Source organism: Anneissia japonica, unplaced genomic scaffold (assembly GCF_011630105.1).
Source record: "Anneissia japonica isolate Jap-2015-1 unplaced genomic scaffold, ASM1163010v1 scaffold3934_len446420_cov169, whole genome shotgun sequence".
Lineage (NCBI taxonomy): Eukaryota > Metazoa > Echinodermata > Crinoidea > Comatulida > Comatulidae > Anneissia > Anneissia japonica.
In genome coordinates, this window is record NW_022723069.1 from 388,290 (window position 1) to 406,521 (window position 18,232).

The 18,232-nt window shown below is 35.2% G+C and overlaps 2 protein-coding genes across 2 annotated transcripts in view; both read left to right on the plus strand.

Moving 5' to 3' along the window:
* The window catches only part of LOC117112108 (ran-binding protein 3-like), a gene marked incomplete in the record, with an annotated part of 22,109 nt that extends 11,607 nt beyond the window's left edge, over positions 1-10,502 (plus strand). Inside the window, 9 exon segments of the mRNA XM_033255159.1 lie at positions 1-148; positions 1,407-1,494; positions 1,824-1,901; positions 2,202-2,235; positions 2,776-2,891; positions 3,472-3,592; positions 4,232-4,371; positions 5,263-5,440; positions 5,638-10,502. Coding sequence (XP_033111050.1) covers positions 1-148; positions 1,407-1,494; positions 1,824-1,901; positions 2,202-2,235; positions 2,776-2,891; positions 3,472-3,592; positions 4,232-4,371; positions 5,263-5,440; positions 5,638-5,708 — 974 coding nt within the window.
* A 6,508-nt stretch (positions 10,503-17,010) lies between these two features.
* The window catches only part of LOC117112090 (LIM and SH3 domain protein 1-like), an 11,344-nt gene continuing 10,122 nt past the window's right edge, over positions 17,011-18,232 (plus strand). The window contains exon 1 of the mRNA XM_033255140.1: positions 17,011-17,201. Within this exon, the coding sequence (XP_033111031.1) occupies positions 17,133-17,201 (69 nt within the window). The 5' untranslated portion in view covers positions 17,011-17,132. The remainder of the gene's footprint in view (positions 17,202-18,232) is intronic.

Consider the following 18,232-nt stretch of genomic DNA (forward strand, 5'->3'; position numbering starts at 1 on the left):
TATCAAGTGGCTCGTCAAGAGATTCTGGATTTGGCGTATTTGGGAAATTTAGTCCCTCATCCCTACGGATCCTAGATCAGGGGAACCAAAAGCAGACAGCAGCAGAGAACTATTTCTTGCAGTTTGCACCAAACACAAGTAACGAAAGGTTTGTAAATGCGTTTGCTGAACTCTGGAGGTTATATTAAACAATGTCCCTAAAATTTTTGAGTACAGTTGAACTTGCTTAAGTCAAATCCAAAATGCCATTGAAATATTGTTTGACTTAGATAAAATTTGACTTACAGATTGTTAATTAATGGAAAACACAACAATTTGGCATGTAAAATAAGATCGACTTAGAAATTATTTGACTTAGGCACAGTCGACTTAGGCAAGTTTAACTGTATACTGCGCTATGCTGTGATAGTGGAATCATATCGTATCCTAGGCACAATGCAATAGGCATAAAAAGGATAGAATGAAAATGTACAGATGGAAATATATTTCCATGATGAGTGACGAAATGGAGTAAATAAAAACCAATGTCACATGATACAAATTCCACCAATTAAATTACAGGGATCTATTTAAGTGTGTTATAAAATGTGTTAAGTGGAATATTTCTGTGAAATGGAATGTGTTGAGTTTCATTTCATTTGGCAGGCATGCCAAGTACAGTGTGAATGTAGTTTCATCAGGTTGGTAATTGGTCCTAAGATTTGACAGATGACTAATGACTGATAGCACTTTGTCCGATAATTGATTATATTTACTCCACGCCCCAAGTCCTCTTAAAGTGACTTAGTGCATCAGATTTTTTAAATCAGGCCCCTAAATGTTTGTTGACCCTGACTTAGCTGGAAGGGTCACCAGGTATAAAAATTTAAAAAAAGGAAAAGTATAATCATAATCTTCATCAACATAATTTTCATTAGTATTATAGTATTATTTATTATTTGCTCCAGTCTACATTACCATTATGTGGCACAGTGGTGAAGCCGTAGGCTTCCAGGTAAATGATCAGGGGTCAATTCAAAACCTGATCACTTGTTTAATGGTGTTTTTTGACGAGGAAATTGATTCATGTTGTCTCTTTCTACCTAGTAGTTGAATAATTGACAGATTACAAATTTAGAGACTTAAGCCAGGTAGTCACAGAGTCGTGCGATGGTCATACAACCATCTCACGACGAATCCAACTCTGCTCCCTGTGAACGTTGGACGACGCGACACCGTCTGCTGATTGTCGATGGCAGTCTGAACGAATCGTCATTAAAAACAATACGTTGCGCGTGCGTAGTCGCACTGCGTTCTTCATATAATCGTGACGACTGGTGGGCACGGTGAGAGCCCGGCTTTAGAGAGAGGAGAATTCATCGTATCTTCACATTATGCTGTTTTTTTCTTTGTGTTTCTGTTATTAGCACGGAAGAGAATACCGAAAACCCCAAGAGTGTCAGCGGTTCAGGGTCAAGCTTTGTTTTTGGTCAAAACTTGACTGACAGAGTAACTGTAAGTTGAGAAAAAAAACATAACATAAAAAAACATATTAGCGGGTACTGTAGACAGGGCTGTATCCAAGATTGTCATTTGGGGAGGGGTGCGTAAAGATGGAGCAAATGGGATGCCTAGAAGCAAAGTCAAGAAGACTAAGCCAGCTTCAATAATTTAATGACTACTGGCAAATTTAGCGCCCAAATAGTGTCCTAGCATCAAATTGTTATTTAAAATGTAAAGATTTTACATTTTATTACAATTTTAAAATTACTATTATATGTAATATAAATATGTTATATATATATATATATAATTTTTGTAACACTTTCTTTATATTTCTTTAGAGTCCATCCAAACAAGAAGGTGAATTGAAGTCCGCCAGTGAATACGTATTTGGTGCAAACATTGATGATAGGGTTAAAGTAAGCAATTCTCACTGCGTATTCATTTGTTCGCTAATTACATTAAGTCTAGAATGAGGACGAGATTGATTTGCAGTAGAAAGTAGAATGCATGTTGATGACAGTCACGGTTAATAAGTGAATTCGTTCCAAGTTCTTGCTATAAGTTCTCAATTACAAGCCCTTAATATTCAAATATTGGATCATTGAGGAAAACTAATATTTTTAATCAATGTTTTGTTCTATTTTTTCCAATTCTGTTATTGTCAATTATATGTTTTTATTTACATCTTACGTTTTTATTTATTTTTTTCTTTGCAGCGTGAAGATTCAGTGGAATCAGTAGATGGGAAAGGTCAGTAATTTGGAGGACAGGAAGTTCATTTATGACCTTTGCCCTAAGTCAAAGTTCTAATGTGGCTATATGTTATTGATGAGGAATATGTTATATTATGCAATTTAGTTCTGTCTGTCAATTACGATAGGTCCATTCTCTCTCAGTGTTTTCCTTCAAAAGCTTTTATGCAGCAGTAACCTCATCATATGACCGGCGATGTTGGTACATTCACGTGATAATAGGGAGCTTTCGATTTTTTGGACGACGCGACGCTAGAACGGAATCACTCATGCGTGACCGTCCTACCTGGCGTCCTACGTTCTCTGCATACGTAGATTTGGCCAAATTGCATTCTAGAATCTGCTCGACAAGGTGACCCTAACGTTCTCGCATGCGCAGATGACTTTTAGTGGCGTCATTACGTTCTACCTCCTACCGTCGTCGTGCAATCGAAAGCTCCTTAATAGCTATTTTATAGGGGCGGTAGCTTAAGTAACTACAGTCGCAGTTCATAATCATTCATTAACTAGATTTTCCCTTACTGATACGCTTCTACAGGTACAACCCTTGCTGAAAGTGCCAGCGCTTATGAAGAAGCAAGGAAGAACCAGCAACTGAAATTAGATGAAGTACCAAAAGTAAATGGTGAAGAGGATGAAGAAAATGTTTTACAGGTAAACTAAAAACAATACTGTTCATTTGTTTCCCTCCATATCCAACAGCAAAACTGATGAGAATATTTAAATCTGGACATATACGATCTGTATCAGATATTTTATCTGTCAGGTTTAACAACGTTTGATCAAACATTTTCTGATGAAGTATAGTATGATCCCGGCTTCAAGCATAGTGGTTGGGACTTTGCTTTAGATTGAAGTAACACAATTTGTTTGTTCAGATATTTCTAAAATAAATATGCAAGAACGAGGCGTGTTCTAACAGTTTTGGCAGGGAACAAACATTAGTGTTTGCCTGGTTGATGAATATCACATTTGTATTAATGTGCTCTTGCATGGCTGTACATTTGTTTATTTAGCAAGACTACTAATAAGCATAATACTTACTAGTGATTTAATTCTGTTTTAATAATGAATTACACCAAAAACATTTATTATTTTTATTTATTAAAAAATGATAATGATGATGATAATGAATTAGATATTATTTGTGTAATTAACAAGTTTAAATAAAAGTGGTAATGATGAGTATTTAAAATACTACATACAGCATTGAATTTCCACTTTTTGTTTACAGGCCCAGTGTAAGCTATATCTATTTGATAGCAGTACACAATCATGGCTCGAAAAGGGGCGTGGCCTGCTACGTTTAAATGACAAGACACAAATGTATGGCTCACATTTCCACTCAAGGCTAGGTAAGTTCTAATTAGAAATTTGAAAATCAAAGTGAATAATCAAAGGCCCTGTCCAAAATTTCTTTGACAACAAAGTGCTGTATACCCAAATATAGTCATGATGTGCCTATATATGGTCATGATGACATCACATCATGACTATATTTAGGCATGTCACATGTTTTTATCAAATAAAATTTGATAGTCTGAACGCCCAGTTTTTCCTGACTGTATTTGACCTAACTGTCTACGCAAGTCATTAATGCATTGTATCCACTCCTGTATATTATGACAAATGTAACAAACTTTGAACTTTAAGGTCATTCATAGAGGTCTGTCTGCTACATGGGACAATAGGAAATGTTGTGTCTTTTTGGAAGCTGATAAACGTTTTTAATATTTTAAACGAACATTTTAAATGTTTAAAAAAATTCATCGGTTTTCAATTAGGTATCAGATATGAACATTTTAAACACGTGAACATTTTAAACAAGTAAGCATTTTAAAGTTAATTCATTTTTTAAAGTTTTACTACTCGAATTATATATTTTACATTCTTTATTATTCTAGTTGAAATTTTCCTGGCTGGAAAATCATAATTTAAATTGTGATTATGCTAAATACTGTTTGTTTCTTTATGATAATATTTATTTATTATAGTGATGCGAACACAAGGTAGTTTACGAGTTATTCTCAATACAAAAGTTTGGGCAAATATGACGGTGGATAAAGCCAACCCAAAGAGCATCAGAGTTACAGCAATGGATTCAGAGAGCAAGATCAGAGTATTTCTCATTGTGGTCAGTATATTCAAAAGAGTGTTATAGATCCTGGTGACAGTGATAATGACAATGACAACAACGATGGTGACAGTGGGGTTTATGGTGATACTAGTGATGATGATAGTGGTGGTGGTGGTTGGGATGATGCTGGGGGTTGTGAAATGTAATGACGTTGGTGGTAATAATGATAATGCTGTTGGCTGTTGTGGTGTTAATGGTGATCCTGTTTGTTATGGTGATGCTGGTGGTTTTATTGTGTGGTGATGGTGCTGGTGGTTATGGTCATGATGGTGGTGATGGTGTAATGATGGTGGTGGTTATAGTGATGCTTGGGGATGGATGTGTGGTGATTTTAGGAGTGGTTATAGTGCTAGTAGTTGTGATGCTGGTGTGTTGTAGTTGTGGTGATGTTGGTGGTTGTGGTAATAGTGATAGTTGTGGTAATAGTGATAGTTGTGGTAATGGTGGTGGTTGAGAGGTGATGTTGGTTATGCTTGTGGTTGGGTGGTTCAATGATGTTGGTGGTGGTTATGGTGATGCTTGGTTGGATGGTGTGGTGATTTTAGTAGTAGTTATGCTGGTAGTAGTTGTGAAGCTGGTGGCTGTGGTTCTGGTGGTGGTGGTGGTTGTGGTGGTAGTGCAGGTATGTTGGTTGTTGGGTTCTGTGGGGATGGTGGTTGTTGGGTTCTGTGGGGATGGTGGTAGTGATGGTGATGATGCTACTGGTTGTGTTGCTATGTTGAATGTGATGACTGATGATGCTGATATTTGGGTGGTGTAGTAATATGTTGGTTGTGGTGATAGTGGTGATCTTTGTGGCTGTAATGGTGTTGATGATGGTTGGTGTTGCAACACTGATGGTTATGGTCTAATCTATAATTATAGCTCATGATTTTGTTTGTCAAACAGACGGAACCCAATCATGCTGATCAAATCTACACGGCCATTGATCATCGTGTGCAAGCATTAAGGTATGCAGAAATAAAAAAAAAACAAGAGCAAGAAACAGCAAAGAATGAGAAACAACCGCAGGAGGAAACTACCGAGGAAAAGGGAGAACCAGAAGAAAAACCTCACTCTGATGCAGGTAATGCAAATACATCTACACAATACACAATGGAATAACCCATTAAATATTCATTTCGCATAAACTGTGAGCTGTACAAAGTCTATGTTGAATCTCATAATTTTTTATTGCTATTTCGGCTGCTCAAATTGTAGTTCAATCGGTTTTGATTAATTGCTGATTGTTAAACATTTCTTTTTATTTATTAATTTTTTAAGGTAACAGTGATGAAAAAGAAAGCCGAGGCAGTGATGAAAGCAGTCCGTCTCCCCCTGAGCCACCAGAATAAAACCTCCATTCCCACCGACCAGCCAAAGTCAACGAGCAACATTGCGGAATAGTTTTACCTGGGTATCTACCATGACCAAGATTGGCTATTCTTTGGGATGTAATTACCCACACTATCATATTTTATGTGACAAGTAACTGTGATATGTCCATATTTGGGTGTAATATGACATCATAATGCCCTTGTCCGTATAAGGGCATATCACATACAATTTGATAATGTGGATGGAGATTCATACTCTAAAATGCTAAAGGATACTGAGATAGCTGAAATAATTGATACCTTTGCTTTCATGTGGTTTTTTTTTTTTTTTCCTTTTCCCATTGAAGTCCTTGAATGCATTAGAGATGCGTATGTTTATTAAACGCAAGCTGCCTAGTCCTCCTTTGTGTCGTCTGCTATCCTACTTGTGTCGTCTGCTATCCTACTTGTGTCGTCTGCTATCCTACTTGTGTCGTCTGCTATCCTACCTCATCCTGCAGAAAGTATTGAATTCTTTTCTCAAGTATTTTATTAATTTCTTCCTGCTTTCTTATAAAAAGAAAATTCCAATTTAGGCATTTTAGAATAGTTTTCGATTTGTAAATGGAAAGGTTTTACAAAAATGTTGCTTATTAAAAAATACCATAATTTAGTTATTTTCAACCTGTGTTGTTGTTTAACAGAAGCTTCATAATCGCAATGCAATGTTAAAAAAAATGCATAAATATGTTTGGTATGGTTAGGTTTGTATTTGATGTACCAACGATGAAATATATCCAACAATTTTTGCATAAAAGTATCAAGATTAACATTATAATATACAAATAATTAATTTTTTTTTAGAAGAATATTTTCATGAGTTAAAAGATGGACAGTTCCATTCAATGGGGCGCAGCTGAGTTAAATGGAACTGTCAATCTTTCAACGAATGAAAATATTCTTTCTATTGCGCAAATAAAAAACATTAATTATTTGTTTTTTAACAGACCTAAAATAGATTCTTTTCATTTGATATTTTATGAAAAAAAATATAATTTTTTTTGAATGGATATTCTTGTCATTTGATAACTTATTTTTTAAAAACCTACACTTTTTCTAAATCGAACAGTCCAGCATCTTTTTAACTAATCAAAAAATTGTATTAGGTTGCAGTCTGATCGTATCTAGGCACCATGCAATGGAGCGAAACAGATAGAACAAAAATTACATGGATGGAAGTAAAAATGCAAGGTGGAACTAAATGTCTATGATGAATGACGGAATGGGGTTAATAACCAATGTCGCGTGATATAAAATCCACCAATCAAATGACAAGGATCTATTTAAGTGTGTTATATATAATTGAGAATATTTTATCATTAGATCTTTAAGTAGCCAAACCATAATTTTGATCTTTGATTGAGACAAATATTCATCTAAATTATTTAATGGTTGTCTTATATTAAAATCGATTATTAATGTTTCAGAAGTGGATTTGCTAATAGCATGAAGCTGAGCTCTTCTCATATGGAGCGTATACACTTAAGTAAATAAGTGTAAACTTAAAACTGTGTTTAAATTTATCATCTACTCTTTGTAGTCCTGTATTGATATTTTTTGTCTTAGTCTGTACTGTAATCTTTAAAAAAAGAATTTAAATTCTGACCAGCATTTTATAATTGATTACAATACTTTGTAGTTTTGGGAATTTAACATTTTTTATCGAAATATGAAGTAAGTACTTTTGCCAGGTGCTGGCCAGAAGCTTCTTGACTATATCCATCAAATGGTGTTAAACGCATAAGAGTGCAAACATTTGCTAAACAGTGGACTTAAATTGTGATCAAATTATAGGTTTTTGTGAGATTATACGAACTGTTTACTAATACTGTACCTGTTTCATATGACAGAAGTGTACTAAATGTTGTAACAAATTGTACCGCGTATGTTTTTCCTGTCAATGATGTTCAGGTCGTGAGAATGCATATTCTAGTAAGAATACCAAAGCCTGGTTCTCATGAGAGACCTAGTATCCTGGTCGGGAGCTAACCGTTAACACCTGAGTGAGAATGCCCAATCGGTTAGCGCTAACACATTTACAATTTCCAGTTTCTTATTGGCCAGTGATTCAATCATCATATTCTTGGTATCTGGATCGGGATCTTCTTGCATGGACGCACGGCAGCTAACAGTTAGCTTAGTGTGAGAAAAAAATCAGACCTCACGTAGGCCTGTAAAGTTCCCAAGATATTTAGAAAGAATTTGAGTGCATGGTACCAGAGGGCAGCCTATCTTTCACTACGTTGTTGCACATATCTTCACTGTGTGTGTATACCGACTTTCAACAGGGTTTGTATTTAGTCATGTGAAAGCGCCATATCTCGGTAGGAGTGAACTTCCATAATAGATATTCCTGTTAATGTTTAGTACATTTCCTGTAGCATGAAACAGGTATAATTTTTGCTTTACAGCAAAAAACAGTTATGCAAATTTAGTAATTGGTTGACATTGGTTACAGTAGATTTTACTCGGTTGGAAGCACATTATTTATTCTAATTTAGAGCTAAATTTCATTCCTAAAGGTTGTGATTGTCTTTAGACACCCTCATTTGCATATTGAAATTATGCAAATGATTAGATTTCCAATTGATCATGCTCAACAGGTCGTGAGTATTATAGCAGAACTTTGTATTTATCAATAGTTTTGATGCACTTTTACAATTCAAGCAGGTGTCTCATTTGAATATGGAATTGATATGTAAATTATTAAGGCGTGAGTACAACGTAAACCTGTGTTTTCAAAATACATTAAAAAAAACAGACATTTTTCTTGCTTATTATTATGTTTTATATCTTTTTGAAACTTTGTTAAATAATGTTAATAAACACATTAGGGAGCTTTCGGTTGCACAGCGCGGTAGTTCGTACAACGTAATGTCATCACTAAGAAGTAATCTGCGCATGCGTGAACTTTAATTTCTCGTCGCGTGGATTTTAGGACGCAATTTGACCAAATATCTACGTTATGCAGAGAATGTAGGACAGATCACGCATAACTGAATCCGTTCTAGTGTCACATCGTCGCCCAAATCAAAAGCTCCTAAATATCATCAAATGTACAGAATATATTGAGGGGTTTTTTATCCATAAAATTTGATGTCCAACGCAAATGTGTCCATTTTTAAAGTGTAATAACAACAAAATGGCACATAAAAAACCATTGTAAAATTTGTTATCACGTTTAATCTTGACTTTTGCAATATAACATATTCTAATTTTCACCTCCTAATTAGTGTTAAAAATATTATTTTTGCTATTGTCTTATTACTGTTATAACTATTACTATCAAACAAAAATGTACTATTATTTTATTATTGTTAATAATAATAATAATATAACATAGTGTGGTGTGAGTAGCAAATCAGGTGACGGTAAGCAGGTAATTATTATTAGTCATAATTAAAATGAATTTCTTTTTATAAGAGTATTTTTAGTTGAGGATTGTATCTGTTTCTCACTCGCTTTTCCAACAAGCATATGTTCTGTTGCATTGGACAATAAATGTTGGTCTTAGATTGGATAAAAATATTAAGAATTGGCTCACAAAACCCAGGCACTAGAAAATTAGGCACAACATGTTCTACAAGGTTATTCGTACCTAGAATGTGGTATAAAAGAATGAAGCTTTCTGGGGTGTCTCTTAACTGATCAATCTGTGTTATATTTAGGACTGGAGGTGTCCAACAAACAGGCAAGCTTTCGGACGTTTACGTTGTGTTCTGGTACAAAATATAAAATTGAGGGCTTGGCAGAATGGCTTATTGGTGAATCTTGGAGGTACATAAGGCACCCCCCTCTCCCGCCCCGAAAAAGAAATCTTGCCACCACACTAGAAATGTTTGAAGCAAAGAAGTTATGCTGAAATGTTTAAAAATCATCTTATTTTGCGAGTTATCACTCCCTTCCCCACCCACCTGGCCACCCAGTTATTCATCAATTCCCCCACCACTTCGCATTTCCGCCCCCATCATCCCCCTTTCCCATTTCTAGACTCATAGGTACACTAATGTTGCAGACAGGCTATTGAACTTAATAATTTAATTTAATCTGCTCTAGATTTACGGTACAAACTTGTTGTAGTGCTAATTTCTGTGATACTAATTATTTATATAACTACTGTATTACCATATTTACTTTTATGATGTTGTGGTTTTTGTTTTATTTTTCATAATGTTTGTTGATAAATGCTAGGATATGAAACTATCGGCCAGAAAAAAAAAAAAAACTTAAACACCAGTAGGAAAAAATAGAAAAATAAACACTTTACCGTATTAGGAGGATGGTGTAGGAAACCGTAGTACTGTACCTCTATACATTTGACAATACACCTATTATGAAATGGTTTGTTCCATTTTTGTGGCGTTTATTCCTAGTAGTGTTTTGTCCTACTGTCCACCAGATTATGGGTCATGACATTGTTTAATTCCCTAGACTCCCATAATGTTATACTATCCAGAGGTACAATTGGGTGGGGTTTCTGAGTAAGCCATGAAACGTTGAAACGAAAATCGATGTTCGCAAAATTAGGTATTCATTAATATCCATAATCTATTAATAATTTGCATATTGTTTTTTATTTTGAAAATGATTCAAGATACTATGATTTTTCTATTTATTTTCAGATTATTTTCAATTATCTGTGATGAGTACTTGTCAATTTTAAGTACAGTAGTATTTAAACAGAATCTCGAATTGTTAATTGTGTTTTATCTAAGCTGACTCAATTGACAAATTATGCTGTTAATTTGAAATAAATGTTCCTGGATATTTCTATTTCCGTCTTCTGTATTTATTAATTCAACAACCAACGTAACTTTATTTCAATATGATAGCCCAGACACGGCAAAAATTTGTTCTTCCATTGGGCCGTTCATAAAATACAAACTGTTAAAAATACAATCATAATATTTGAAAAACAATCAACCGCGTTAAGATTGAGCAATACAAAATTTCATCATTGAAATCAGTTTATTTGAAAATAATAACATTGAATTAAATTTCTTAAGATTGTTATGTGTTGTTGGCTTTCCGCCGAGAGTGTATTCCACATAAACGCTCCTGTATATGAGATCATCTCTTGTTAAATTCGATGTTACTACATAAATGAATTTTAATTATAATATCATGGATATGACGACGAAGCTATATCTCTTTTACACATTGTCGAAACATACCATGCAAGTATCCTGGAAGGAAGTTAAAGTTATAGAGTTGCATACATAAGAATTGCAACATGGTCAACTAATATCAATTAACAAGGATTTGTATATGTGCTAATATACCCGGCACAGAATGCAGTGATAATCTTGTCTTTTGACATTATTGTAGAATATTTTTGAGTACTGTTTGACTGAGTGTAAATTCTGGCAGCGAGAGGAAGCTGGAAAGTTAAGGTTGAATAAATATGAACCCAAAGAAAACAAAGTTGAGAAATGCTCATAATTATGTCACCAGGAATCTAGGATCCGGTAGACACAGTTGAAAGATTCCAATATCTTGGAGCTGTTGTAACAAAAGAAATGGGAATTGGCGACATGAACAACAGAATCACCAAAGCTAAGGCTTCATATCATTAAACTTAAGAAGTGCATTGTACTACATGGAAGTGAAACGTGAAAAATTACAAAAGAAGAAAATGATATAAAATGTATTCCAAAATAGATGTCTGATGGACATCAAATAACAAATTAGAAGTTCTCATAAACGGAAGAATATTAGAACAGGTCAAAGCTCAATTCGATATCTTGTTGCAATACTAGATGTCAAACTAAGTTGGAATGAACACATTGCGCATTTGACCAATCACTAGGCTTCAAAGTTACATGCTTATGTAAACTTGGTAATGTTCTAAATCGAAACATTTTAGAAACTCTGTAGAAAACTACAATCCTACATTGTCTTGACTGGATGTTCAAATTAAATGTTTTTTCTGACCCCCAACACTGAAAATTTGCCAAAATTATGCCTATTTTCAATCAGCTATAGCTTCTTAGGATAACAGGTGACCCCCAATTTTCATTACATATTCTGAAAGCACTTGAGTTGTAGATATGATTTTATAGATCATTTTGGCTGACCGGACCTTTGTGACGTCATTATATCCGTCTGAATTCAATAAATGCGTATTTTGTCTACGACGTCATTTTCTAAAATAGGCATTTGAGCGTATCTCGCTCGGTATGTTATAGCTAAAACAATTTCTTTTTCGGAAGTGTGCCCTTCATTCTTCATTTTGATGACGTCATCATGGACAAAATGAATTATTTTTGGACCCCTCATGTTTCTTTCTTCAAATCTGTGCGACAGAGGGCGGCAGAATGTATTTCGATGCTATCAGACTGATATTATGACGGGAAAAATTCGTGTGGCACTACCGACTCTGTGAAATTCCAGACAGAGGACGGCAGACTGTATTTCGAGGCTATCAAATTGAATATACAGTACTTCATATGAAGTGAAAATTTGTGTGGCATTACCAACAGGCGTTTTTAATTAAATGACACTTGACAAGGTTCAATTTCGTGTGCCATTACCGTCAACATGCACGCCATGATGTGCACGTACGCGTGCGTAAAACTTAAAATTCTCAAAATTACTCTTTAGTTAGCGCATTTTAGGACATTTTGAGCGTTCATAATTTTTTCATTTCGCGTCGCAAGTGTCAAAGTTCAAATGTCCAGCGGATCACCACCTAACTCGTTATCAGTGACGAGTTCAAGTCTAGTTATTATTATTATTATTATTATTAGGCCTATTATTATTATTATTATTATTATTATTATTATTATTATTATGTTTGTAATGCGGACTTTATTTCATAAGACTATTCAGAAGAACATGATCCGTCCGTAGAAAATATGCTACCCTTTTGCCCATGTAGGCTAGTTTAAATTTTCCTAGTAAAGTATGTAATTCCTATGCCGACTCAATTCATATTTATTTTACTGCTTCATTTTTTTAATACTGACATAAGACTTTAAATGTGAGGCTTGTAACCAGATCATATAAGTACCAGGTCATATAAGATGGAATAACTTCTGTGCTGCAAGTAATTTTGACTTCGATGCTCAGTGAAGCTTTTATTATTTATGGCTGCGTTCACACTTGTTGTTATTACACTTTCATTACAATTAATACAATAGTAGAAATACAAGTATTTCAGCACAGTTACATTTTATTTAAATATAACTAGCGATTTGAAAGACTAAAATAAAAATGTTGATACATTTGAATTGATGTGTCATAGACCTATCATATTTATAATAGTTATTTCTTATTTTGTTTCAACTTATTAAATTCAATAATACTGATTTTGTTCCTAGACATCTTCCAACAACCAAATATACTACAGTGGAAGATACACCGAACAACAAACGACTTGTTGATAACACAAACAAACAGAGTAATGTAAGCATATACCAAGTTTTAAAGAAAACCAATATAACTAGAACATACATTTCCTCAAGGAAGGTTTTCGAGCATTGCACTGTGTTTCGATTGTACACTGCAACAAGAAATGTATATGTGTGGCATTGACCTGCCCCCCCCCCCACTTTCATCAACATGTCAATTTTATTCAAATTTTTGTTACATTTTGTCTTCTGGATCTAGTTATTGTTGTAGTATGGAGGGCTAACATTGCCCATTTCTCATTTGAAATACCTACGTTCGGGGTGCGATTGATAATTAATGAGTGATTGTGATTTTTTTTTAGATGTCTGTTGAACAGACTTTCTGTTAATGATTGATGAGGCCCAATAGTACGGGAAACACGATTTACCACTCTTTCCAGTCGTTTTTTATTCTTCTCCGAAGTTTCATAACCACACTAAAAACGATACCTTTCAGGACACTCTCCATCACCGATCTAGAAAAACTTCCCAAAATGATCTAAGTCTGCGCAAGAAAAACGGGCGCTGTTGTCCTTTCATTTATATATCATCTGGGGCGAATGCAGGATTTGGCAGTAGGGGGTGCGTGCAAAAATGTAATGAATAGTACCTGTAGATGGCCGGAAATGACAATTTTATACAGTAAGATTCATCATCACATCACCATTATATAGTCAAAAGTATCAGCGATTTTCGGCAACCACATGTACAGAGATCTAATTTGTATGTGAATGTACACATAAAACTGTATACTTAGATGGCCGGAAATAACACTTTTATACTGTACAGTAAAATTCACAATTATCACACCATCATTATTAGTCTAGATGAAGCGCCAGAAAATTTCTTATGATCTTTAATCAGGGATTTTTGGCAACAACAGAGAACTTATTAATACGAGTGATGAACCATAGAAAATATAACTAAAGAAATACTTTCTTTGATGTATTTAATATCTGTCTCTTATACACATCTAGATGTGTATAAGAGACAGCGTTGAAACGAAAATCGATGTTCGCAAAATTAGGTATTCATTAATATCCATAATCTATTAATAATTTGCATATTGTTTTTTATTTTGAAAATGATTCAAGATACTATGATTTTTCTATTTATTTTCAGATTATTTTCAATTATCTGTGATGAGTACTTGTCAATTTTAAGTACAGTAGTATTTAAACAGAATCTCGAATTGTTAATTGTGTTTTATCTAAGCTGACTCAATTGACAAATTATGCTGTTAATTTGAAATAAATGTTCCTGGATATTTCTATTTCCGTCTTCTGTATTTATTAATTCAACAACCAACGTAACTTTATTTCAATATGATAGCCCAGACACGGCAAAAATTTGTTCTTCCATTGGGCCGTTCATAAAATACAAACTGTTAAAAATACAATCATAATATTTGAAAAACAATCAACCGCGTTAAGATTGAGCAATACAAAATTTCATCATTGAAATCAGTTTATTTGAAAATAATAACATTGAATTAAATTTCTTAAGATTGTTATGTTTTGTTGGCTTTCCGCCGAGAGTGTATTCCACATAAACGCTCCTGTATATGAGATCATCTCTTGTTAAATTCCTGTCTCTTATACACATCTTGTGGTGTGAGTAGCAAATTGTAATGCGGACTTTATTTCATAAGACTATTCAGAAGAACATGATCCGTCCGTAGAAAATATGCTACCCTTTTACCCATATAGGCTAATTTAAAATTTCCTAGTAAAGTATATAATTCCTATGCCGACTCAATTCATATTTATTTTACTGTTTCATTTACTGTTTCACATCTTCCCACAACCAAATATACTACAGTGGAAGATACACCGAACAACAAACGACTTGTTGATAACACAAAGAAACAGAGTAATGTAAGCATATTTAAAGAAAACCAATATAACTAGAACATACATTATTCCTCAATGAAGGTTTTCGAGCATTGCACTGTGTTTCGATTGTACACTGCAACAAGAAATGTATATGTGTGGCATTGACCCCCCCCCCCCCACTTTCATCAACATGTCAATTTTATTCAAATTTTTGTTACATTTTTTCTTCTGGATCTAGTTACTGTTGTAGTATGGAGGGCTAACATTGCCCATTTCTCATTTGAAATACCTACGTTCGGGGTGCGATTGATAATTAATGAGTGATTGTGATTTTTTTTTTTTTTAGATGTCTGTTGAACAGACTTTCTGTTAATGATTGATGAGGCCCAATAGTACGGGAAACACGATTTACCACTCTTTCCAGTCGTTCTTTATTCTTCTCCGAAGTTTCATAACCACACTAAAAACGATACATTTCAGGACACTCTCCATCACCGATCTAGAAAAACTTCCCAAAATGATCTAAGTCTGCGCAAGAAAAACAGGCGCTGTTGTCCTTTCATTTATATATCATCTGGGGCGGATGCAGGATTTAGCAGTAGGGGGTGCGTGCAAAAATGTAATGAATAGTACCTGTAGATGGCCGGAAATGACAATTTTATACAGTAAGATTCATCATCACATCACCATTGTATAGTCAAAAGTATCAGCGATTTTCGGCAACCACAGAGATCTAATTTGTATGTGAATGTACACATAAAACTGTACACTTAGATGGCCGGAAATAACACTTTTATACTGTACAGTAAAATTCACAATTATCACACCATCATTATTAGTCTAGATGAAGCGCCAGAAAATTTCTTATGATCTTTAATCAGGGAATTTTGGCAACAACAGAGAACTTATTAATACGAGTGATGAACCATAGAAAATATAACTAAAGAAATACTTTCTTTGATGTATTTAATATATTCGACCTACCTCAAAGCCGTGCGGCCAATCATGGTTGTGGGGCTGAGAGGGAGAAAATTTGTGGAAATAGTACCTCAAGATGGCCGGAAATGACACTTTTAAATAGTAAAATTCGTCATTATCACATCACCACAATATAGTTAAAATGAATCGCCAACAAATTCTCATGATCTTTTATCAGCCATTTTCGGCAACCATAGAGATCTATTGGTATGTGATGTACGTTACCATAGAAATTAAAACTTTGTCTTTGATGTATATAGGCCTACTTCAAATTTGGGGAAATTGTACCTCTAGATTGCCGGACATGACACATAGTAAAATTTATCATCATCGATCTAATTAATCGCTGTGATGTACCATAGAAAATAGGCTACTACTCCCGTGTGCCGAAACCCAATCTTATCTTTGCACGCTTTTCTCATACTTCTCAAATTATAATAAAGGCACGCGCACTCGACTCGAGTATTATAGGCCTAGGTAATTCAGATGTTTGTGGGCAGAGATACAGGTATCTTGCTATAAAATAAGATGTAGGCCTTCTCTAGCTGTCTAGGCTATAACAGCGCTCTTTCATTAAAACCTGGGTCATTTATGCACTTATGTCAACAATTTTCAGGCATATCTTGCTCACGAAAAGTGAGGGGACCAACCCTTCCTCTTAAAAATATGAGGGGACGTTTAAAGGGGTGGCACCAGCGGGGGGGGGAGAAAGTTCCCCCCCCCCCACTCTTCGGGGAGAGAAACCGCAATTCGTCGGAGAGAAAAAATTATAAGTAGGCCTATTTTGTACATAGGCATATTAGTAGACTCTAAAATCGATTAAAATAGCCTTTGTCAAAATTCCGAAGCCCCTAGACCACTTTCGAGGCATTTAAAGCGAGCTCGGCCACGCCCACTTCCGTCGGGGACATTTTTCCCCTCGTCAGGGACATCAGCCACCCCGTCGGGAGTGCATTTTTTACTATCTTTTGGTCTAGTTATGCCTGTTCGACTTCCGACTCACTTTGGGTTTTATTGTTGTTCCTCTACTACTGCTGTAGTGCGTGACCAATCGAGAAGGCGGAAACCAAACCCACTTTTTATAGCAAACTACGTAGTACTTTTGAAGAAGCCAGGCAGAGCGAACATTGTAGGGTCTCTTCGGAACTAACTGAAGTTTATTGTCTCTGAAGTGCGTTTACTTTGCAGTTTTATTCAAAATGAACCCACCATGTGCTAGGTGTAATAAAACTGTATATCCTATGGAGAAAATGTCTGTGTTAGACAAGGTAGGTCCTTGATGATGAGTATAATTGTCTTTTCTGCCTTGATGGGCAGGGCAGGCGTCGTCGCCTCCGCCATCCGAAATACTGAATTACGTCCTGTGTGAGCTACCTAATGAGTAATATGGAATTAAGAATATAATAGCTCTTTTTCTACCAACCTAGGCCGTGCCTAGGCATATAACGTTTTCAAATAATCACCATTTAATCTATTTATCGTTTGAACGTATATTCTATGCTTCATTTGTGCCTTATTATTAATGTAAGCTTAAGCTCGACAGCCAGTTCAGTGTTTTAGAAGCCTAGGCTAGGGCATTAGCAGGAAGTGAAAACCTTTCATTCCATCGATTGACCTCGGAGTGTGTAGACTAGACCACCACCTTTAGGATCGGGAAAGACTACTTAGGGCGGTGACTAAAGCAGTCGCTTATAACGAAGCGGAAAAAATGGAAAGTGTGTACACCCAAATCCGAAGTAAATAATACAATTATTATTGTTATTGTTAGGATATAATAATATACAGCGAACACTTCGTAGGGCGTGGCTCACCAGACTTTATTAAACAAATACTTTACTTAGACTACAGTGTGATACAATCATTGCTCATGCTTGTCTTGGCTAGGCCTACAGTACTTCCTGTAATATAGGACAGTAGTCGTAGAATCCTTTTTTTTTATTTTCCGAGGCTTTTAATTAGGATTAGATCCTTTTAAACCAAAAAGGTGGGGACAGATTCTCCTGAATAAAATAGTTACGTGGAATCGTAATTGCTGCATAATTGCATTGATAATATATTAAGATTTGGTCAAAGCCTAGTTTTCGACAAAATCTGCATGGCAGTCGGCTTTTATTTTGTACATTATGCTCGCACCTTGGTTGTAGCTGAGATGAGCACATTTTGGCCAGATTTCCCCCACGAAAGCAAAGTGGGTCGAGCTTCAATTAATAGGTTCCAAAAGTGGTCCCGAAAATTTTGACAATTCAGGGGTTTCAAAGGCTTATTAGATCGATATTAGAGTCCGCGCCCCCCCCCCCCC